At 35.3% G+C, this 25317-nt stretch overlaps 1 protein-coding gene across 2 annotated transcripts; it reads left to right on the top strand.

Moving 5' to 3' along the window:
- Positions 1-813: 813 nt before the first annotated feature.
- LOC115419808 (protein SSUH2 homolog) lies at positions 814-24835 on the top strand. Of its 2 annotated transcripts, XM_030134832.1 has the most exons (13): positions 814-908; positions 12385-12480; positions 12570-12654; positions 13508-13637; positions 13826-13886; positions 14116-14240; positions 14392-14454; positions 15216-15295; positions 17857-17949; positions 18041-18146; positions 18561-18668; positions 23156-23325; positions 23406-24835. In XM_030134832.1, exons 1-12 carry the CDS (start codon positions 884-886, stop codon positions 23288-23290), a joined length of 1107 nt encoding a protein of 368 aa, XP_029990692.1. In that variant the 5' UTR covers positions 814-883; the 3' UTR covers positions 23291-23325; positions 23406-24835. The 2 variants fall into 2 exon arrangements, with proteins under 2 accessions (XP_029990692.1, XP_029990691.1); XM_030134831.1 differs by having other exon boundaries at positions 23156-24835.
- Positions 24836-25317: the final 482 nt, after the last annotated feature.

The following is a 25317-nucleotide window of genomic DNA, read 5'->3' on the forward strand; positions in this document are numbered from 1 at the left end:
CTCCCAAACAGTTATGTAACTGCTAAAAATGACAAAACAAGTCTGTCTTAAAGTTGTCTTAAAGTTGTTGTTGTGTTTTTTTCATCCAACATGTTCATAATCCCCAGTGTATATATATATATATATATATATGTATATATATATGTATATATATATATATATATATATATATATATATATATATATATATATATATATATATATATATATATTTATATATATTTATATATATATATATGTGTGTGTATGTATGTATGTATGTATGTATATATATATATATGTGTGTGTGTGTGTATATATATATATATATATATATATATATATATATATATATATATATACATATACATATATATATATATATATATATATATATATATATATATATATATATATATATATATATAGTCTGAAGTATTCTACAAGTGAGAATATCTTACAAAAAAAAAATAAACACATTGATAATAGGTAAGAAATATATATGAATTTGGGGTTTATAGAAAATGGGACAAAAATGGCTAAGATGAATGTTGAAACTGCAAAAACATCAGGCTCATGTTGAATTTGTGCACTGATACGTAAGTTAATATATTTCTTACAGTGGGGTTGTCCTATAGTGCAACAAAATAAGGAAATCGTGATGGGATTTATTTAATTTATTATTATATTTATTTATTTATTTTATGTTTATTTGTGAGTATATGCAACGCAGCCTAGAAATCCCTATGATCATGCTTTTACTTATCTGAACAGAATTAGTCTCTTCCTGTCCCTTCTGCTGCATCAGTCTGACTTTTATTTTGAAAATCCTAGATGGAAAAGCTTCTTGTTGTCGGTGCACAACAGGTGACTGTTGGCTCCAACCGAACAGAGCTGCGAAGAAATGGACGAGAAGGACGATGATCTTGGTGAGACAAACCGTGTGTTTTGTTTTGTTTTTTAAGTGCAAAGCCTGTAACTTTTGCAGACTTTCTATTCTTTAAAGGCTGTCTGATTTCTGTGTTCTCATGTGTGTTTACATTCAGTCCTGTCAGTGCGGACCAGTGGACTCTACTGGACTGATAAAGAATGTAGAAAATGCATCTGGGCTCTGGTTTACTGTAGTTTGTGCCATGTTGTTTAGTGACATGTGTCTGAAGTGTCTTTGGTGTTTGACTAGAGGTTGTACCTGTTTGGTTCAGTAAAACTCTACTGTAGCAGCTCTTATTACTGCATGGAGTTACAGGGGCTTCAGTTTCAGTGTTGGTTGAACTTTTATGCTGTGTGCTTTTGTTTTTTCTATCCGTGTTTAATCACTATTAGTTTTCCTCAGGACAGTTTATAGTCAGCCTCCGGTACCTTTGCATTTTGCATTTCTGTTCATATTTCTACCTGGTTCAGACAAGAACTTATTAAACACACTATGGAGCTGTGCAACATACTGTGTCCTTTTATAGAGAATAGAATAGAATAGAATAGAATAGAATAGAATAGAATATCTCAGCAGTCACACATAGAATAAAATACAGTATTTCTAGTTATAGTTATTTGGATTATTTTGAGGTGTGACATTTTTATTTCAGTTGCAATCCTCCTTAAGAATTACCAGAAATAAATCTTGTAGAGCAATTCAGTTTGTTGCTGTGGTCATAACCTTTATCATCTGCAGTTTGTGCTTTATTTTGTTCCTCTTCCTCATTTTTATATTTAATATTGATTTGATGATGTACTGATGAGAATTAAACTCACACATCTCCCTAAGACATTTAGTAATACATTTCTTTCTGTCAAACATTTTAAATGAATAACAGTATTACTTGCTGCACTGTATTTCAACAATTATACCTGAGGTTATTTGATGTTTATTTCATTTCACTGATTTATTTGTCTGTGACCAAACACTGAACATGTGCTGGTTTGAGCTTTTCTAATGTGGAAATTTGTATTTGTCATATTTGAAGTGTGATATAAGTGTGATATAATTTTCTTTTATAAAAGATAAGATAAAATGAAACGTTATTGATCCCACACCCCGGAAATTCAGTGATTAAGGATAAAGTGCAGGGCAAAGAAAATGTGCATGCAGCATAAATGTAACATAAAACAAACAAACAAAAATCACATTTTTTTTTTTTTTAAATATTGTAAAGCAAACTAAATATGTCAAATCTAAGAAATGAAGAGGTAACTTTTTCATTTATTCATTGTCAGAAGCAATTTCTATAACTCAAACACTGAAACAGTTCTTAACTGAAGTTTAGTAATTATTCAGTTCAATTCAGATTTATTTCTTTAGTGACAGTAATAATACACAATGCCTTAAAAAACTAAATGCTCTGCACTATGAGAATGAAGTATCCCATTTGGGCTCTCTAATATAAGGCAAAGCATTGTTTTTTAGGGCTTTGCAATAGATTTTAGTGGAAGCCAATGAAGAGAAGCTAATATTGTGTAGATCTGATGTGTTTTATCTTGCTGTAGCATATACTGTCACAAAGGTTAACCTGTTCTTCTAGTGCTTTGACAGTTCAAATGAGGTTATGAATAACATCTGTCATCAAGTATTGAGGTGTACAGGTATTTTAGATGCAGCTTTGGTAATAATGCCCCATTCTTTTTTTTCCTACTCACATTCCTTCTCCGTCCACTCCCTTTTCTTTCTCTCCTAATGACTCTCTGTGTCCCCTACTCTTGTTTTCCCTCATGTTGTTCTCGTTCTCGGCCCATCTCACTCCAGATCTTTTTGGGGAAACACCTTCTCGTTGGTATTTTTATCCTTCAGCCAGAGGTATTGTGTACAGTATGACATAAGAACACCGACTGTCGTATTTTTATCAGCAGGTCAGGGGAACATGAAGAAAACACAAGTTATGAAAAAACAAGTGGTTGTTGTTAGGCTGCTATGAAAATATTTGTATCGGATAAAAACATGACGCACAAGTTAAATAGCTGCATGGTGCCTCGGAAGTGTTTCAATCAAAGCACTATTGTGTATGTTTATGTGATATTACATTGTGTTAAAACATATTCTCTATTTTATGGCACTGTCTTCAGTGTAGAAGGTTAAGTTGAACATTTCAGATAAACAGCAGTGAAATAAGTTAGTATTGAACTAACGAATTGCTGATATCCACTACATATATGTCAAGGCCCAAAACGGAATCTGGCCGGATTCAGAATCGGGCCGGCCCAGAATGGAATTCTATTCTAGGCCGGCCTAGAATGGAATCCTGCTGCTATAATGTTATTTTTATACCATGTTTAATGCAAATGATCCATAATTCCATAATTTGTCATAATTTTACATTTTCGGTCTTACATACCTTGAGTAACTATTGTCAATTTCAGTTGATTTCACTGTACCAAATATTGGTGGGGAGTACCACTAGGTTCTATTTGTAAATAAAGTGTATTATAGTTTACAATTAAAATGTTGTTTGTTTCATTTTTTTTTCACATATTTGCAAATTCCATGTATTGATTTTTGTAATAATTTAGATCATTTGCATTAAACATGGTATAAAAATAACATTATAGCAGCAGGATTCCATTCTAGGCCGGCCTAGAATAGAATTCCATTCTGAATCGGGCCGGCCCAGAATGGAATTCTATTCTAGGCCTATTCTATTCTAGGCAGATTCCGTTTTGGGCCTCGACATATATATTTCAGGTCATGTATCTCATTATATGATTATTTTCTTTCCAGGGATCAAATGAGAAGATGATTCAGGATTATTTTATGTGTAGACAGCAGTAATTACCTTGCATAGAAAAGAAATAACTGAACTAAGGTGTGCACTATTTACACAAGATTATAATGGATCCATCTAAAGGAAACCACCCACAAAAGCAAGATCAGCAATAACATGAATGTGGACTCTGGGTGGGGAAGAGTCTACAATGAGGGTTAAAGCTTCAGTAGACAGAAACTGAAGGGAAAAGCCTTGTCTCATCTCTTCATTTAGTCTGAAACATGAGCCGTGTATGAACATGATGAAATGGGGACCAAAATATCAGTTACATGTAGAGCTGGACAATATGGCCAAAATATTACAATGTTAAATGTTACAAATGATTTATTCAGATTCAGAAAATGTGTTTATCCCAAGGGGGCAATTTAAGGCACATATGAGCAGCATGAATTGAAAACAGGACAGTATGTATAAAAGACAGGGCACTTATTAAAAAAGATCTAAATAGAAAATATAAACAATATATACATAGTATATCCAGTGCAAACAGTGGAAACATAAAATTGGGGCTCTTATTAAAAAAGATCTTAAGTAGGAAAATAATCAATATATATACAGTATATCCAGTGCAGACAGTGAAATGTAAACAGGAGTGGCAGGCAGGGGTTATATATTTACATGTTATTGTAGAGGTAGTAATGGATGATAGGCCTACATAATAATAAATAAAACAGCAGCGGACAGGTACACGCCAGACTGTGTAGAACAGACTTGAGATGATATTTATTTTTTTATTTTTTTATTTTTCTGATAGATTATTTTCTTGCACCCAAGACAAAGCTTGACTGAAAAATACTCTCCTTACCAAAACTATCTGCCTCATGTGCCAGGAGAAGCACATTACCATTACAAATATTTTATAACAAGCAGGCTGCATTTCGACATCTTCCCAAATTAATTGCCTAAGTCATTTTTTGTTTTTGTTTTTTCAGATTTTTCAGGAAACATAAAACAATTAACCAGAAATTGAGCTTTTGATGATATAGGCAAAAAAAAACAAAAAAAAAAAACAGCACAATTATTTTTGGAAGGTGACAATTTTAAACTTGTTGAGAAAGAACAGTTTTCCAGAGGATGAATCTCAGTTATAAGATTTAGGTACTTGTCATGATTTTCTTCAGCGCAAACCTCGATTAATCAAATTATTTCAATAATTTCCCAAGCTTTAGTTAGAGACTGTCCTCTAGTATCTGTGATAAATCTGTGCTGTACGCAGAACATCTGACATATTCTTGACAGCTGTTGGTTATTATAGCTGCCAGTAACCTGTCTCTATAACCCTCCTCCTCAAAAAAAATCTTGTGAAAAGTCAAACAGAGCCAATTTTTCCTCACTGACTCCAAAAAATATGTCTAATGAATCACTAATGTATTATACTATGGATTCAGACACAGTATTTATATATCTATTTTAAATTGTAGGTATTACATCTCCTTTAACCAATAATTCAATGCAGGATAAATTTGATTCAGTTAGTTATTTAAAAAGTGAAACGATTCCCTCCAGGGGTTAGATGAGAAGATCGGTCATCATCAGTAATATATAGCCCAGTGAATAAATTCACGATAGTAACACCAGGCATCTGCAGCTCGGCGAACCCTTGTGAGGCATGGTCTATTTACAGAAGTCACATGTGTCTAATTAACCATCCACATGTAACAATAGTATTTACAGTAAAGCTATGGTGGATTATGGGAGGGGTGCTGTTGCCTAAAATAAACATAGTGGCTGCTTAGGGTTAACGTGTTTGAGTCCAGGCAGGGTATTAGGCAGGATATAGAGAGAATGAGAAGGAACTGTTTACTAGCTCACATGGACCTAAAATATTTAGTAACAAATATTAAAGTCATTTTGAGTGGTTAACCCATAAAGACCCAATCATCCACCACCGACCAAAAGCATCTACTGATCTAAATGTAAAAAAAACTGTTGAACTGCTAATAATAGTTCAGGTAAAATACAGTTTGTCATCTTTTCATAGTCATCAGATATGACCCATTTGGACGTTCAGAGGCTCCGTAGTGAACGTGGAAACACCATCATCTCCTGCAACACTGATTCACCAGTAAAACCCATGTAGTTTGACAAATAACTGTGGATCATTCAATGATTTAATGATATATTTAGTTGAGAAAGTCACTTTTTCCTCATTTTTTTCTGATTTGATCTAATAACCTATGAAGTCCCTCTGAGCTTTTATGAACATTTATGATCAGTAAATTAAATATAAGGAAATATCTGATTTTCACTGAAAAATGCAAAACCCAGTGGATAATATTATAATAAATGGTGATAAACCACTTGGGAAAGACAAAAAAATCATTTAAAGGTTGTGACGTAAGTAGTTGCGGGTCTTTAAAGGTTTATTTTGCATAAATATTGAGTAAGAATCTCTAACTGAAATTAACCAAGACTAAATACTTTGAATGAACATTAACATACACACTTCTCTATATATTCCACAAACTAGGCTATAATTCATAATAGGATCTTATCTAAAAACCTCATGGTGCTCCGTCTGTTTCCTCTTCAGCCTGGTCTACCACTGTAACCTGCTGCCGTGTTTTCTGGATATATAGTATAATTCATTAATGGTGACATTTTCATGAGATTAATAGACTGAAATTCATCTCACAATTTCCATCCGTAACTGTTTACTCCAGCTGACATCCTGTTGAGACTACAACGACAGAAGCCAGGCATACCTTGGTGTTTAACACTAACTAACATGATTAAGTACCGTCGGTTGATATTGTTTTCCACGGTGAAAAGGCCGGTGATGTCAGCTTGCAGGTTTTCAAGTTACATCAATATGGCCTCTGACTTTGCATTAATTATTCTCGACTATGACGCTCTTCATGTTCTTTCTCTTATTTGGTGAAAGTACAAAATGTGGAGCCGTGGACAGTCTTGCAATATGTTTCACACCACGCAAAGTAAACAGAAATAGTGGTTTCTGAATGAAATCTTTATTTTATCAACTGTGTATGGTTCGACTTATCTACCCATTAGGTTTAAAAATTATGCTACAGTCTTGGTGTTACAAAAAACATCACATTTTTATTAAGATGAACAATAGTAATGTATTACTGTTTGGGAAAAGGAAAGATTACAAAAATATTAATCTGATATTCAGATCAGAATTGGTTTAACATAGGGGTGAAGTCAAGGGAAGGTTAACATCTGGTCAAAAAAATTAAATTAAAGTAATCTGCCCGAAAATATAAGGTAATTACTTATATTTTCAGGGAAATATATTTTGAAATGACAAAAAATTTGTGGAAAAAAGAAATTTGAGGAGTTTTATGAGTGTGAATGTTTCGAAAGTGACAAAGTTTTCTGACATCATTCTGGATTCATTTTATAAACTCTCATAAATAAACTAAATTTATTCCAAATACATTGATATTTGACTATTATATTATTTGTCATATTCTAAACACACAGTGTTTAACATGCTTATATCTATGCAAAATACATTTGAATACTAGAAAAGCACCAGTATCAACTTGTGCCAGTATCAACATTTCCTGAAATTTCCATCCAAATCCGTCCATAACTTTTTGAGTTATCTTGCACACGGACAGACAGACAGACAGACAGACAGACAGACAGACAGACCAGTGCCGGCAAAAACATAACCTGCTTGGCGGAGGTAATAATGTTAATATTATTTGTATTTTGTAAATATTGTTTTTGTCTTTGTCCATCCGTGATGCTGCCATTTGTCAAAACTCTTGCTATTTAGGTATGATAAAAATATTTTTTTCCTCTAACCAGTTGTTAGGTTGTAAAGTGGAGGGTTTAAGGTATACACTGAATAAATTATAGGATGAAAATGTCATAGGAACTTCACTTTTGAGAACTTTGTAATTTTTGCAAAAAAATAGACATTAAGTTGTTATCCATCCGTGACGCAGTAGTTTTTGATATTTTTCATTTGAAGTATGTGAAACTAAATTTTGCCCTTGGAGTATGTTAAAGATGGCATTTAGACCTTTCCAATTATGTGTAATATTTGTCTTAAACTTGTCTGGTTCAAAAGTTATGAATCAAAAAGTAGTGTTCTGTCCATCCGTGATGCCCTTAACCTAAAAAAAAAAAAAGCAGGCTCAGAAGTTGCAAATCCTATATTTTAGATAATATTCCGATACAATACACTGCATGGCAATCTGTTCTGAAATAACACTGTACTGACATGTGGTAACTGGAGCAGCGGCCATTGTTTAAAAACTGTCTATTTAAATCAGTGAGTCCAGCATTCAGCATGTCTAATGTGTGGATGTTTTCATTTAAAGGTGCACATATACATTCAATATCTCCTAGTTGCTAATGAGGATACATTGCATAAGGGTTATCATTCATTTATATTTACTCAGGTTTATAATTGTGCACACAGTAGTACTTTTGAATGAATGAATGAATTTTGAATGAATGATAACCCTTATGCAATGTATCCTCATTAGCAACTAGGAGATATTGAACGTATATGTGCACCTTTAAATGAAAACATCCACACATTAGACATGCTGAATGCTGGACTCACTGATTTAAATAGACCGTTTTTAAACAATGGCCGCTGCTCCAGTTACCACATGTCAGTACAGTGTTATTTCAGAACAGATTGCCATGCAGTGTATTGTATCGGAATATTATCTAAATATAGGATTTGCAACTTCTGAGCCTGCTTTTTTTTTTATTTACTCAGGTTTATAATTGTGCACACAGTAGTACTTCATGTCTCTGTGTTTCTGTGTTTTTGTTTGATGCAGAGGGCCATTAAAACTCATCTATCATATAATTTTGTTCTTATTCATCACATCAGTCAAGACAGCACAGTTTCATGTATTAGGGTTCATTTCTTTATTGACTATTTAGGCCTGTGGTATTAGTTACATTAGTTTGTTATTACAGTAGAGAGTGTGTTACTGAAAAAGAACGTACCACGGCTTTTAATAATAATAATAATAATAATAATAATAATAATAATAATAATAATAATGATAGATTAGATTTATATAGCGCTTTTTTATGAATGCATACTCAAAGCGTGTACAGTGGATCCATTATTCATTCACTCACACATTCTCGCTCTGGTGGTGGTAAACTACATTTGTATCCACAGCTGTCCTGGGGTAGACTGATGGAAGTGTGGCTGCCACTTCGCACCCACGGCCCCTCCGATCACCACCAAACATTCCTATGCATTCATACACCAGTGTAAATAGCAGCACTGGAGGCAAGGAGGATGAAGTGTCTTGCCCAAGGACACAACAGCACATGACTAGGACAGAGCAGGAGTCCAACCGCTAACACTTTGGTTATTGGACGACCCACTCTACCATCTGAGCCACGGTCTATTAAATCTGGAGAAGATATTAGCTATAAGCTGGCCAGATATTCATTGGAGCGGTCTATAAAAGCTGCTAAGCGTGCCAACAGAGAGCGAATTGAGGGTCATGTCAGGGAGAATGACCCCCGATGCATGTGGCGGGGTTTGAACACTGTTACCTCTTATGAACCCAGAGGCCACCACGCCACTGCAGCTCCTGACCCTGAACTTCTAAATGAACTTTATCATTTCTACTCCAGATTTGACGTTATGAACACTGAGTCTCCTGCTTTTATCCGTTCTAATCTTAGTGACCAGGCCAGGTTCACTGTGTCAATAGATGAGGTCAGCACGGTTCTGTCCAAAACTAGGAGGAGGAAAGCAGCAGGCCCAGATGGCGTCCCTCCTGGGGTTGCCAGGTTATGTTCTGAACAGCTTTCCCCTGTGCTCATGGACTTGTTCAATATGTCACTGAAGCACCGCCTTGTTCGGCGTAGCTTCAAGGAATCTATCATAATTCCAGTATCTAAAAAGTCACCCGTGTCCTGTCTTAACGATTGCAAGCCGATTGCTCTTACTTCGGTGTTAATGAAATGCTTTGAGCGGCTAGTACTGGATTATATTAAAGGTCAGATTCCTGTTTCTGTTGGTCCTCTGCAGTTCGCTTACAGGAAAAATAGATCTGTGGAGGATGCTTTTTCTTTTGCTTTGAACTCTGTTTATGCCAGTGGTTCCCAACCTTTTTTGGCTCGTGACCCCATTTTAACATCACAAATTTCTGGCGACCCCAGACATTCAAAACTAAGACTTTTTTTTTTTTTTTTGCTAAAATTAATTTGTTTTTGATCATGTAATGCTTGCTATAATACAGTTAAAAGCCCAACAATAGTCAGTAAAAAGCATTCTGAAATAAGTGTTTCCCTTATCCAAGTGTGTATAGACCAGTGTTTTTCAACCTTGGGGTCGGGACCCCACGTGGGGTCGTCTGAAATTCAAATGGGGTCGCCTGAAATTTCTAGTAATTGATAAAAAAAAAAAAAAAAAAAAAAAAAACTTCCTAATAAAAAATATCTGGTGAGTTGACAGAGACAATCACAATCCATAAAAGACATGACAAACTGTGAAGCTGAAACTGAAGCACTGTGGTACTGTTTATCTGTCAAATGTTCATTGTGGTCAGTTTCAGATGCTGCAGCTCTTTCATAATTCATAGTTTGAGTTCTTGTTTGTTCAGTATTAATTGTCAGCCTTGTAAATCCAAACTGGACTGACTGTACATATCCTGACCAAGGAAAATAAAATTCTCCCTTTGTGCAGTAATCTACACCTGGCTTTTCTGCCTCCGTCCATAATAATATACATTATATAGACTAAATGTTGTCTAAAATGAATGTTTATTTACTACATAGTATTTCTTTGATTCTCATTCATAAACTCCAGTGTCTTGGTTTGTGTGATGCTGTATGTGAATGGATTTTTAGCTTTTTAACCTGGAGACCTCAAAGAGTCAGGATCGGTGACTGTGTTTCTGACGAACTTGTTTTAAGCACCAGTTCACCACAAGGCTGTATCCTCAGCCCTTTGCTGTTCTCTCTCTCTATGTACCACTACACTGCCTCTCACCATAATAATTTGATCGTAAAGTATGCCACCAATACAACTGTCATTGACCTGATAAATTTAAATGATGAGTCACACTACAGATCATAGGTAAAAAATTTAGTCAAGTGGAGTGAGAACAACAATCTAATCTTAAAAGCAACCAAAAGGAAGGAAGTTGTTATTGACTTTGGCCGCAAGAAGAAATCCCATCTCCCTCTCACCATAAACAGTACAGAGGTTGAGATGGTGAGTAGTTTTAAATTTCTTGGTGTCACTATCACCAGCGATCTCAGCTGGCACTTAAACACCAGCATCAGTGTTAAAAAGTCACTGCAACAGCTTTTCTTTCTGCGCAAATTAAAGGAATTTACCTTAAAGTGCCAGATTTTATCAAATTTATATCTTTGCGTGATTGAAAGTATCCTTACCTTCTCACTTACAGGAGTATGGTTTGGTAATCTAACTGTACAGGATCTTAAATCCCTAAACAGAGTCGTCCGTTTCGCAGCCCGCAGGACCACTGGTACTGACCTGCCAGATCTTGATGTCATGTACAGCTCTAGGCTTCTGTTCCATGCCTTAGATGTTGTAAATGACCCTACTGGTCACCTTGGCGCTGGTCTTTTTGTTCTTCTTCCATCCGGCAGACGCTATCGTTCTATCAAATGTTCTGCCTCTCAGTCTGCCAACAGTTTCTTTCCCAGTGCTGTGCGTAGTCTTAACAACTCCATATCACATACTTAACAATGTAGGGTGTATGTTTTATTTTTGTATTTGTGTATAAATAACACACTTTATGTTCATGCACTTTGTTCAAGTGAGTGTCAGTTGATCTATGGGGGCACCTGTCTTTTTATTACTCTTATTCATGTAATTTTTCATTGTTTTTTACTTTGTACTGTCTTTTAAGTATTTTTATGCTGAGCTCTTGCAACTCATTTTCTAATGCAGTTTTTCTGCAAATGTCAAATAAACTGCTTCTGATTGTGATGTACTGTCAGTAATGTACAGCTGTTGACAGTTCAGTGTGTCGTTGGTTACGTTACGCTCAGACCTGTTTCCTGATCTCCTCCACTGAGGAATGTATACTCCCTTCCTGTCACACTGACAGATACAGTGTCCACCCCTCCTAAACATGCTGTCAAGTAGAAAATTCTTTCCCATTGTTTGCAGAAGGCAAAACTGATTGAACCATCAAGGATTATGTTTCACACAAGCGCGGTGACCCGTGCGGATCCACGGGTTCTAGACGTGGTAGTTTTTATGCCGTTGTGTATTCGTGCATGCTGTACCCCATTTGTCCAGCAGTCACCGCCAAAGTGTTCTGGCCATAGCAAGGTGATTGTAAAGTCACTGTATTTCAGAATTACTAAAATCTCCCAAACTACTGGTCCTATCAGCTCGCTGTTTTTGCTAGTCTCTTCCTTAACCTGCCGAATCTGCCGAACTGCAGCAGTCAGCTCTTTTCGGATTTTGTGTGAATCCCCGCACACACACACACATGCACACACACATGTACGCACACAGAGGCCACTTGGCTTTTATAATATAGATTACAAGACGGATGAAACGATAAGGTTTTATCTGAAAACACAAACGTCAATTTGAAGTTATTTGTGTTTAATTAAACAGTGATTAGGAGAGAAGCATCAGTTCATATGGTATTATTATTTTTCAACTGTACTTCATCTTTTTTTTTTTTTTTTGTCTTTTTTGCAGGTGCAATCGATCCAAACATCCCTGAGGAAGGGCCTTCAGCGCCCCCTCCTGGCTGGCTAGATGACATACATGGCTACCAGGGCCTCAAAGGAGGAGGTACAGTTTGTATTTCTATTTGTCCAATGGCTCTTCCGTGGGTATTTAAAAGATCTTAATCCAGTTTGTTTTCATGAATGTGTGTCCAGATGGTGATAACCCATTGTACCCGCCTCCTCCTGCCTACAACCCTCAGCCTGAGCAAGACAGGAACACTCATGTTCCAAATGTCAGGTAACTGATAAGTTTGTGCTTTATCTTAAAGCCTCTGAGGTCATTGTGATGTTTCGGCTTTACTTCATTGAACCATGTTGGTCAGTGTGCACATTAGGTGTCATTTTGAGGTGTTTACGTATGCAGCAGCAGGATTTTTGCAGAAGTGATATACTTGGTTACTATAGTGACTCAGTGGTTGGAACTGTCACCTCACAGTAAGATGGTCCTAAGTTTTATCCTTGGATTGACCGAGCCCTTTCCACACAGAGACCTGGTGTGGTGTTTGTTTTTTCCAGTGTCATGCAGATTTACTCTGTGTCCTACAGTTTCCTCCACCATCACAAACTTGTATGCAAGGTTAATTCTAATATGAGTTAATGACTTGAATGGTAGAATTGGAAACATCTTATGCCCAACAATTCAAGTTTTGAAATGAACAATATTTCTATTTTTACTTGAATGAAGGGAAGTGGTTATTTTAATATATTGTACATTTAGAGAGATCATTTCATCATTTTAACCACTACTATGATCAACACATGAGACTGAGATGAATTATTTCCCTTAATATTTTTAACATCCTCCCCATTGATGAGGCATTCTGTCCTTCCCTGCCACTGGGGATATTTAAGATACATAATGGATTAAAAATAGGTCACATAAATAAAGAATAACACATAATCATATTTAAACACATGTAATTCCCATGGCTTTGATTGTATTAGTTCTGATGATTTTTTTTTTTTTTACATATGAATATTCAGTCATTCATATTTTATGACAATGTCAAATTTTTGTTACAAAAGTGAGAATTAAAAACCTTTTATTTGTTGATTGTAAATTGACCTGCTGTGTGTTTTTGCTCTTCCAGGGTTCCCACAGTGTCAGAGGATGTGGCCAGAGAAGCTCTGCTCAAGTTTGTGGAATCAAAATGGACTTACAGCTCCAAGCCTGCCAGAAACCTCACCTTCAAAGAGCTGAAACCCATCACTGTGTACAGGGTATTTCTGCTTTGATTCCCATGTTAGAACTGTAAAATATGAACCAAAGTAATATCACTGAAAGCGTTTTAGGGGGAAGTAAGTGCGTTTTACAAATGTTAATATGGCTTTGTTTCACTAATTGTATTGTATTGTTTTATTTGAGCTGATGATGATGTTTCTGATTTTAACCCCTTTCCCAAACACAGTATCGACTGGAGACCTACACTGAGACCAGAACCAGTGCCTGGCAGTATGAGTCATACAATGGTAAACCTTATGTTTATGCAGAAAGCACATATATAAGGTTGATGTAAAGGACAACTTATCATGAAATTAGAGCCATCTCTGAGGAAAGAGACATAAAATAATTACTGTTTCTTGAAACAAGCAAATCACAGTTAATGTAGAAGTTTCTGCAGTAGTAGAGATGATAATTTGGATAAATCCTGACAGTGTTTCCGTACACTTTTCACACAGTTGTTTGGTTTTGTAACAGGACAGCCGGTGGATGGTCCTCAGTTCGGTATGAGCCCTCCACCGTGGGACATCCCAGTGTCAATGCCTCAGAGATACACTGACATGGTGCAGAAGATCCGTGTTCCTCACTCGTCCTTTATAAAGGTGCAACTCATCACATTTACTCTTTCATGCAGTGGCTGTCAGGTTTTAGTGCTTTTCATAAAAATCCAAGTTGATTTAGAAAATCGATTACAAAGGTTGATGAGTTCACTGATTTAGACAAAGAAATGTAATGATGCTTTCTGTGTTGTAGATGTGTCACAAGTGCAACGGCTGTGGAAGAACCCGTTGTGTCCACTGTCATGGTAGAGGACAGGTGAGGTGTTTTTGTTGCCCCCCCCCCCCCCACCCACCCCCAAATTAGGGTCATTTTAAAGACAGGGGTTTATCAAATAACCAAGGATTTAGGAATTTTTACGCATAGTTCCATGTATCATCACAGTTATCAATATGGCTGGACAATGTGACAAATAGTTAGAAGTGATCACAGTCAATATCAAATCATGTCTTAATTTATAGTTATTCATGGTTTCATTTACATTTCAACAATCTAGGTGTAGACATTTAAAATCAATTCAGTTACCTTCAGTTATACTGTTAAAGTCATTCATATAAACACATAAAAATAGAGAAAAAAAACTGAAACAAAAACACTGATATATTGTGTACATGCAAAATAAACCTAAGAGAAAATATATGTAGTAAATAATATTATTATGTTTATTATATATTATTATAATAGTAGAAAATATTGTTTTATCACACAGTATAAAAAATGTTTTCATGTTTCTGAGAGCAGATTGTGTTCTATAATGCAAGACATCAACAATGTATGTTTTCTTTTAAATTTAGTTGCACAAGGATTTATAACTAGCGTAAGATGTCATGAGTTTTTCTAAATTATAGTGCTAACAAAAATTTTTTACAGCATTTGACTCTTCTCCCAGTAGGTAAAATAAATAAATCAGTGTTGCTTTTCTATCAACTGTAGCCTTTACCAGGCAAAAAATACTGGGCTTTCATGTTTCATTTCAATCTCATTGTCTGTAATGGCTTGTAATTCTACTCATTTTGCAGAAGCGTTGTACATTCTGCCACGGTAACGGCCGCTCCAGGAACAAGCGCTGCACCTCCTGTCATGGCCGAGGTCGAAGGAGGTGGGAGGCCGACGTGCACGCTTCATTTTCCTTTCCTTCAGACACATTTTATTAGCTGTCATTTGTCATGGGTAAAAATGACAACATGGGAATCATTAGTGATTTTATAGAAAGACACACTGGCCCTCATGTATGGAGTGAACAGAGGAGAAATAAGTGGGTGCACGGTCATTTCCTCACAAAGCTCAGCCTTATCAATATGAGGATGAGCAGAGGGTTCAGTCACGTCACACATCCATCAGTGTGGACTTGTAGTGCAGACAAGTACATTGGGGTGAGTCACAGGATTTGTTAATTGGACTGGTATGTGCAGCCACATGTTCTTCAGGGGAAATTCATGGCCTTGAAGGCTAGAGAAGCAGCTTGTGACCAAAGGGTTGCTGATTCAATTCCCCACATTCCGCCACAGAAATTTTTAGTAATGTGATATGTGTGATGGATGAAAAGAAGAGGGTGTGTAGTATGTATAATGTAGGGACAAATAAAGATTCCTCTTCTTCACAAGAAACATATGATCCATGACAAAGTTAACATTGTGTCATATATCCGCCACATAAATAAAGGTTAATATTTTCAGTTTGTTTGCAGTTAACAGGGTTTACTATAGAGTTTTTAGATTCAAGACTAATTCCTGTCATTTAGAGACAACCAGAGACATAGTTTTGATCTGTGGGGTTCTGCACAATACTGCACATTAATTACAGGATGACATTAAAGCAGCGTATGATGTTTGTCACCAAACCTGAGTGATAGCCTAAGTATCACAACTCTGTTAGTACTTCCGTGATTACGCACCTGAATCACTTTCCTCACGGTGAACAACTTTGAAGTGTACTCCATCACAAGCAGTCCATTTGTTTACATATCAAACCCAAACCAAACCATCACTTGGGCCTTTTTGGAATTCCACGCAGCCTCAGCAGCAAGAAGCAATGAAGACGTTTCCGTGTTTTTTGCTGCTGCAGCCATACCGCGGCTGCGTGGAATTCCCATTCCCATGATGCACTTTGCAACAAAATGTCCGAAAAGGCCCAAGTGACATATCGGTTTGGTATGTAAATAAACAGACGGTTTGTGATGGAGTACACTTTGAAGTTGTTCACTGTGAGGGAAGTGATTCAGGTGTGTAAACACGGAAAGACTAACGGATTTGTGATGCTTAGGCTGTCACCCAGGTTTTACAGATTTGATGAAAAACTGGTGACGAACATCATACGCTGCTTTAATGTAATGACGCCAGATAGGGTTATCAACAGAGAATAGTGGTTCTGCGGATCTGGCTGATAGTGAGACTTAATTTTCAAATAGTTTGAAAAATGAAAAATAATTTGTGTATTTTTTTAAATAGTCAAAATTGTATGATTTCAGTTTTTTAAATGTGAATCTTCAATGATTTCTATGACAGTACACTGAATAACTGTTGGACTAAATGAGATGTGAGAGTTTCATTATTTTGTGAACTTTTATAAACCAAACAACAAATCAATTGATCATGAAAATAGTCAAGAGATACACTACAATGAAAATGATAGTTAATTGTGGCTCTAATAATCTTCTGCAAGTATTCACTGTGTTAGCGGGAGTATTAGGTTTATGTCAGATTATTCAGGAACATATGGACGCTTATGCATTCTTTATATTTAAACCATATTTTTTGTCCAAAATATCTCTGCTTGGTCTTTTTATGTCTTCCATTTTATTCTTGACAGGTTTTCATGCTGTTACAGTCATATTTAAATTTTACTGTTAAATAATTCAATAATTCAATAATAATTCAATAATTTCAATAAAAGACAATCCAGGCTCTTTTCATGGGTCGTTCCACGTTGGTGGAACGACCTACCAAGTGCTACAAGAACAGAGGCATCCCTGCCTATCTTCAAGAAGCTCCCAAAGACCCAGCTCTTCCAAGAGCACCTCCTATCCTAACACTTTCAGACATTCCATTTTAAATATTCTAATAGGGTTTTTCCCAGGATTATCACAGATTCTTCCAGGATTATTTCTGGACGTGCTGCGATGGTCCTGCCTCTTCCCTGCCCTCATCATCACCACTCACTTATCCTCAACTGCCTCCATGTGTCTCCCCCTTCTCCCCCCTTCTCCCCCAGTCTCTATCTCTATCACTCTCTCTTTTTCTCTTTCTTTACCCTCACTCTTTAACCCCAACTGGCCAAGGCAGACGGCCATCCTCCAGGAGTCTGGGTCTGCTCCAGGTTTCTGCTGTTAAAGGGAAGTTTTTCCTCGCCACTGTCACCAGTCACAAGTGTTTGCTCCTGGAGGATTCTGTTGGGTTTCTGTAAACTGGCTTAGAGTCTGGTTTTGACCAACTTTATATATAAAGTGTCATGAGATAACTTTTTTGTGATCTGGCATTATATAAATAAAATTTGATTGCTTGAGTGATTTAATTGGTTTTCCCCCATAAGTCGCTTTGGAAAAAAGCGTCTGCCAAATGCATAAACATAAACATAAACATACACATAATTGATTTAATAATTAACTCTGAGGGCAGGCTATCATATAGATTATATGAGCTGATTTCATCTGTTCTCCTTCAGGTGTATCTCCTGTCATGGTCAAGGCTACAAGACCTGCACTGTTTGTCATGGCAGCCAAAACCTGCTGCACTTCATCGAGCTCACTGTCACATGGTACGTCAAAACTGTCATTCTTAATCATAATCTGTACAAATCTTCTCTCCTGCATTTCTATATTTATATCTGTTTTTGTTTGTGTGAGTAGGAAGAACAACATAGAGGACTTCATCCCAGATCGTCAGCCCGACTTCCCAGACAAGAAGTTTGAGAAAGTGACGGGAGACCCTTTCTTCATCGACGAGAATGTGCTGGTATAAACAAATACTTAAAGCTAATCTCAAAGGTCAACTTAGTTCATAATGAAGCTGTCAGCTTTATCTCACAGATCTTCATTCAGGAAACAGTGTTGGATCGCACTTTGTTTTTTTGTGCGTTTCATGAAATCTGTGTGACCAGTTGACCTATGTTTCATAAAATGGATCTATAAATGTCAGGATTTTCCCCGTAACATATATACCAAATCATGAGCAGAGAACAGTTCATTTCACATGATCAGATGGTGTGCATCATCTGATATTTTTTACATTCCTAATTTTCCTATGATTCATGTCCAGTCCCTCTGTGTCACCTCTGAGAGATACTGTATGTACAAATAGACACGGATTCCATTTATTTTCTGCTTTTACTGAATCTGCACATTTGTTTTCTGCAATATTTCTTCCCAGGTTTATCCCATCCAGGGTTTCCCTGATCAGGAAATCTGTGACGTTTCATCAAGACTGATTAACGAACACCTTAACCGCTACAGCGCCACCAGCCGGATCCTGCAACAGGTTAAAAAACACACATATACTGTATAACCCAAGGACCTGTATCATGACTAGTGAGCAGATCCTAGGAAGACAACAGTTACACAGAGAACATAATTCAGTGGTTCTCAATCTTTTTTGGCTCATGACTCCATTTTAACATCACAAATTTCTGGCAACCCCAAACATTCAGAACAGAGACTTTTTTTTTTTTTTTGCTAAAATTAATTTGTTTTTGATCATGTAATGCTTGCTATACTATGTAGTAAATAAGCGTTAATTTTAGACGACATTTAGTCTATATAATGTATATTATTATAGATGGAGGCAGAAAAGCCAGGTGTAGATTACTGCACAAAGTGAGAATTTTATTTTCCTTGGTCAGGATATGTACAGTCAGTCCAGCTTGGATTTACAAGGCTGACAATTAATACTGAACAAACAATAACTCAAACTATGAATTATGAAAGAGCTGGAGCATCTGAAACCGACCACAATGAACATTTGACAGATAAACAGTACCACAGTGCTTCAGTTTCAGCTTCACAGTTTGTCATGTCTTTTATGTATTGGGATTGTCTCTCTCAGCTCACTGTATACAGGGTGTCCCATAAGTCTCCATACATAAGAGACATAATACATTCCATACATACATGGTTCTAACATGTATTTCTTTATATTTCTTCTTTATAGTTCTTCAGCAGTGGAGGACACGCATTGAAATGTGTTCCCGACAAAATGGCAGTCATATAGAGCATATTATATAAATAAAAATGGTTTATGTCAAGAAACGTTTATTTTTCCTATGTATGGAGACTTATGGGACACCCTGTATTTTTTTATTTGTAAGTTGTTGTTTTTTTGCTTTGTTTTTATCAATTACAAGAAATTTCAGGTGACCCCATTTGAATTCCAGGCGACCCCCAAAGATGAAAAACACTGATCTAAACCCTTTGGCTTTCATTTGGGTAGCAATAGAGTCCTAATATGTAATATTTTAACAGAAAGCAATTAAAGCATTATACCATTACACTTAACACTTGACAGTGAGTTTACTTGTTTTCACAGTTATACTTGCTCCCAGGCAGTTTGACAGTGAGGTTTGAGCTGAAATAAAAAGGTTGAAAAGATTTTAAACATCATAGGCATAATAAACTAAATTACATATTAACCCTTAGGGGTCTGTAATATAAATGTCTGTTTTTGCCATACCTGCTTATGATCACTTTTTTAGGTACTTCATATAACCTGATACCCCATGTGTTGCATATCAAAATGTGCAGAACGTTCTCCGCTAATGACTCATCTGTTCTGGAACACTAATGAAAATGTTCAGCCCTAAAGTTGAAAACTCATCAAAACACACTTTTCCTATGTGTAAATGGAACTTTGGAGGGGTGCAACCGTGGCCTAACGGCTGGAGAGTCGGCTTGTGACTGAAGGGTTGCCAGTTTGGTTCCCTGGCCTGGCGGAGAGGTGTTGACTGATCTGCCCTTGAGCAAGGCAAATTTCAGTGTGCGGTGCATGTTTACGTGTGTGACAAACTACTGCTGACAAAATAAAGATTCTATTATCTATTAGAGATCACAGATTGATTTAGCAATTTGTTTTGTTCACAAAAGTAGTGTAGCATATGAAAAAATAGTTTAGGAAATAAACAAAGCATGAAATAAGACGTAATAAAAAAGTATTTTTCAGTAAAGTTGTTGTTTTTTACTTCACATTCAAGAAAAACTAAGTACAACTGTTGCACAGAAAGTTCTAACCATGGAAAAGTCAGAGAAGGGGGGGCAGGCTGCCTTCAGGGACCAACCAGAATCTCTTTAAATCTGGGAATTCACCGTAGATAAATCAGACATCTTCTACACAAAACAACAATGTGAACTGATATGGAAATATTTTTTATTCATGTTTTTTTGGCTGAGATATTAATAGAAATGAGCGGTGCCTGCACAGACAATGAAATTAAATCCTCTGCAGTTGTAGATGATGCACTCATGACTTAATGATGTGATAATAATATTACCTCATGCATTCACACAGGAGGCAGTTCGTCAGCTTTCTGTGTTGACTTTGGCTGCAGATGTGCTGCTTTTAGCCAGAATTATTTATGAATTTCTTATATTTGTTCTTCTCACCAGAAATATACTGCCCATATTAGTGAGTGTTCAACTCCATTTTTAAGGTCAGCACGCTCAGAGTCAGACACCGTGAGCTGATGGAACATCGCCACTATGGAAGTACATCTGTGTCATTAGATTTTGAATTATAAAAGACATTGAATTTGTAGCACTCATTTTTATTTTTTTGCACTGAAATTAAGTATCTGATTTTTTTTTGCACTAAAATTAAGTATCTGAATTTTTTTTGCACTGAAATTAAGTATCTGAATTTTTTTTGCACTGAAATTAAGTATCTGAATTTTTTTTGCACTGAAATGAAGTATCTGAATTTTTTTTTGCACTAAAATTAAGTATCTGAAATTTTTTTGCACTAAAATTAAGTATTTGAATTTTTTTTTTGCACTAAAATTAAGTATCTGAATTTTTTTTTTGCACTGAAATTAAGTATCTGAATTTCTTTAGCACTAAAATTAAGTATCTGAATTTTTTCACACTGAAATTAAGTATCTGAATTTTTTTTGCACTGAAATTAAGTATCTGAATTTTTTTTTGCACTAAAATTAAGTATCTGAAATTTTTTTGCACTAAAATTAAGTATTTGAATTTTTTTTTTGCACTAAAATTAAGTATCTGAATTTTTTTTTTGCTCTGAAAATAAGTATCTGATTTTTTTTGCACTGAAATTAAGTATCTGAATTTTTTTTTTGCACTAAAATTAAGTATCTGAATTTCTTTAGCACTAAAATTAAGTATCTGAATTTTTTCACACTGAAATTAAGTATCTGAATTTTTTTTGCACTGAAATTAAGTATCTGAATTTTTTTTTGCACTAAAATTAAGTATCTGAAATTTTTTTGCACTAAAATTAAGTATTTGAATTTTTTTTTTTGCACTAAAATTAAGTATCTGAATTTTTTTTTGCTCTGAAAATAAGTATCTGATTTTTTTTGCACTGAAATTAAGTATCTGAATTTTTTTTTTTGCACTAAAATTAAGTATCTGAATTTCTTTAGCACTAAAATTAAGTATCTGAATTTTTTCACACTGAAATTAAGTATCTGAATTTTTTTTGCACTGAAATTAAGTATCTGAATTTTTTTTTGCACTAAAATTAAGTATCTGAAAATTTTTTACACTAAAATTAAGTATTTGAATTTTTTTTTTGCACTGAAATTAAGCATCTGAATTTTTTTTTGCTCTGAAATTAAGTATCTGATTTTTTTTTTTTGCACTGAAATTAAGTATCTGAATTTTTTTTTGCACTGAAATTAAGTATCTGATTTTTTGTTGCAGTGAAATTAAGTATCTGAATCGTTTGTCCCTGAATTCAACTATGTTCATAAATTTAGAATTTAAAAATTTCAGATGCAATAAATTCAGATACTTAATTTCAGTGCAAAAAAAAAAAAAAAAAAAAAATTAGTGCTGGAAATTCAATGGCTTTTATAATTCAAAATCTGATGACACAGATTTACTTCCATAAGCCACTATGATGCTACACTTAGGATGACTGTTAATGAAAGGATATTGTGGGAATGTCAAACTTTACCATAGTACATACAACTAGGTTAGATGTAGTTCATACCCAGAACAGTAGATGTCAGTGTCCCTCTAAAAAAAAAAAAAAATCCCATCAATGATCAGTTCAGGGGTGCGTGGGGGCAGGTTGGATTCCCTCTCTCTGTGGGGTCTGCTGGTTGGCTGGACCTTGGGGCCCTCTTTGTTGGCCCCTGGTCCTTGGAGGGGGTGCAGTTGCGGTTGCATGTCTGTGTTCATGACTAAGTGCACCTCAGTCTCTTTGCCTTGTTCTCTTTGCTTTACTCTGATGCAGTCACAGCAGATTAATGTGAACAACTGATATTGCGTAGATTTGTTGCTGGTATTATTTGGGCGGTCGTTGTTTATGATATTCTGTTCATGCTTTCTTTTCTTATATTCCTCATTTAATAGGTCTTATTTATTTTATTTTATCTTATTGTAATTTAGTTTGTTGGTTTTTTTGTCTCTCCTCTGCCCATTTTACTCAGTTGTGGTTGTAGTTATTGTTACCATTATAATTATCACCATGGTTGTTATTGTTTGTATTGTTGATATTTTCTTGTGAGGGTCTTCGCCACCTTCTTCTTCCTTGCCCCCCCCCCCCCCCCCCATGTCAGGTCTGGCATCGAACTGTGGTTCAACAAAACTCATAATAAAGACAGTAGAATATGAAGGAAAATAAAAAAAAAGATCAGTTTGATTTGATATTTGTGTAGAATTGATATAAAGATGAGCAGGTTACTTAGAACTCATGGAGAATACATTTACATAGTTATTATTTAGCAATCTATTTTTAACTTAGAGTGAAAACCTGTTAATTCTACAACTGTCTTTTATTTCTCTCCGTAGCGTCAGACCATCGAGCTGGTGCCCCTGACTCACGCTCATTACTCCTACGGTGGAAAAGACTTCAGCTTCTTTGTCTATGGAATCGAGAACAAAGTCTTCACGGCCAAATATCCGTCTGCATGTTCTATTTTATAAGTACCACATACTGATCACATAATCCATGCTCATGAGCAGACTCAAGGATGTACACAGGTGTGAAAAGCTGCAACACTTTCTACCTACGTTCATTCAATCAATCATTCATCCATTTCTATGTAAATGTAACTACCTATTTAGCAACAATTATTATAGAAATGTCTGTATTTTGATGATTTATTTTAATTATGTTGCAACAATCAAATCTAAAATCTACATTTAAAGTGGTAGTAAATGTATTAGAATGAGGTTAAGGGGTTTGTATTTGATAAAATGGCCTGTGTTGCTTGTTTTTAAATGTAATTTGTCAAATATGACCATTTTGTTTTATGACTAGTGCTGCATATACACAAATATAGTCCAGTAAACCTGGCAGCCGTCACGTCACATTTTTAATCATTTTTGTTCACATTTACTGTCACAATGTACATTTAATTCCCTAAAACTACTCAAACATTATATAACAACATGAAGTAAAGGCATGTATTGTTATTTTGCTGGGACATAAATGTCTGTATCTCTTACTGGCAAAGAAATCCTGCTCTCAGCCACATTATGACTACATATATGTAAGTTTTACAAACATCATTATGAATTTGGCCCTTGCTTTGCATGTTCAGTGGAATTAGGTACCAGAACAGCTAAAGGATATGAAAATATATCCTTCTGTATATTGGAACTGTACATATGAGTGTCCAGTGTTTATAGAGGTAGTATCCGACCAGTCATATGGAACTACGAGGCATTTGAAGTCAGCAAATTAAAATGGAACCAAGCCTTATTTTAATCAGAAAAAACAGAAGTGTCAAATATACACTATATAAGCTGTTGTAGAGTTATTTAGTTTTTAATAAGATATGTGCTCTACTACCTTTGTTTTACTCTCAGTCTGTGATACAGTCCTTTAAATAGCCAAGTATAACTTTAAAATTGTGTCTAAAATGTATATATTTATATAAACGTCAGCAGGACAGGAAGGTGCAGATCACTATTACAGTTCACTGCTAACATCTTCTGAGTTAAAGGTAAAAAAAAAAATGCTTTCTGTAATGTGATTATTCAGGAAACATAAACCTACGAAACTATATTAATATTCTTCATACTAGAGCCAGAATTTCTCATCAGTGTTGTGAAGTGTGTAAACTTTTTTCTGTTCCTCTCAGCTCAGGTTGCTTTGTGCCTTAAAATCCATCCAAATGCAGATTTCTGAGTTTACATATGCAAAGTCCATTACTGTTTTCTAGAAGGATCCAGCTTTTGCCAGCTTTTGCCAACTTTTTTTTTTTTTTTTTTTAAAGAATGTTATACATTTCACTCATGCTTCCCTCCTGGGTATTTTACAGTTTTAAGGAGTAGCTTTTAATTATTAAAAGAACTTTTTACACTTTTATATATTTTCTGTATCTGTGTCATATAATGCAGCTACCTCTGCCTGTTGTCCAGTACTATTTTATACTGTAAAACTAACATCAGAACATGTAACATATGTATTCAGTAAATATGACACACATACTTTCACAATAAAAAACTTTCATATTTGCACCATATGGTGTCATGTGCTTTTTAAGTCCTTTAATTTGTTTATATCTCTGGTATTAGTCTGTTATTATTGTATGTTATTATTATTATTATTATTATTATTATTATTATTATTATTATTATTATTAGCCCCCATCATTAGTTCTGTTTTTACAAAATATTCCCACAGAGGGAGCTGTAGCCTGTAACATAGAAACGGTTACGTTTAATGTCTTTATGTGATGTAGGAGAAATGATAACTCCAATTTAACTGCACAAGCATATCTACATTAACTCTTTTAACTTATTTTGTCTACTGTGGATTTACTGTTTTTTTTAAAAATGTTTTTCCAAACCTACTTTTACATATAAAGTATTAATAAGGAGTTAAAGTTAATAGGCCTTTCTGTTTCTGTTTTGTTCTATTTGTCTGATCTCATACCACTGGAGCTGCACTTAAATTTCGCTATACAGTCGTGTAATGACACTAAAGTTGATTCATTTATTCA

Source organism: Sphaeramia orbicularis, chromosome 5 (genome assembly GCF_902148855.1).
Source record: "Sphaeramia orbicularis chromosome 5, fSphaOr1.1, whole genome shotgun sequence".
NCBI lineage: Eukaryota > Metazoa > Chordata > Actinopteri > Kurtiformes > Apogonidae > Sphaeramia > Sphaeramia orbicularis.

Excerpts from the sequence above, each read along its gene's own strand:
- LOC115419808 (XM_030134831.1), top strand. The coding sequence starts at position 884 with ATGGACGAGAAGGACGATGATCTTG. Across the intron at positions 12,481-12,569 it reads CCAGGGCCTCAAAGGAGGAG|ATGGTGATAACCCATTGTAC; the intron begins GTACAGTTTGTA and ends ATGTGTGTCCAG. Across the intron at positions 14,241-14,391 it reads CTCACTCGTCCTTTATAAAG|ATGTGTCACAAGTGCAACGG; the intron begins GTGCAACTCATC and ends TCTGTGTTGTAG.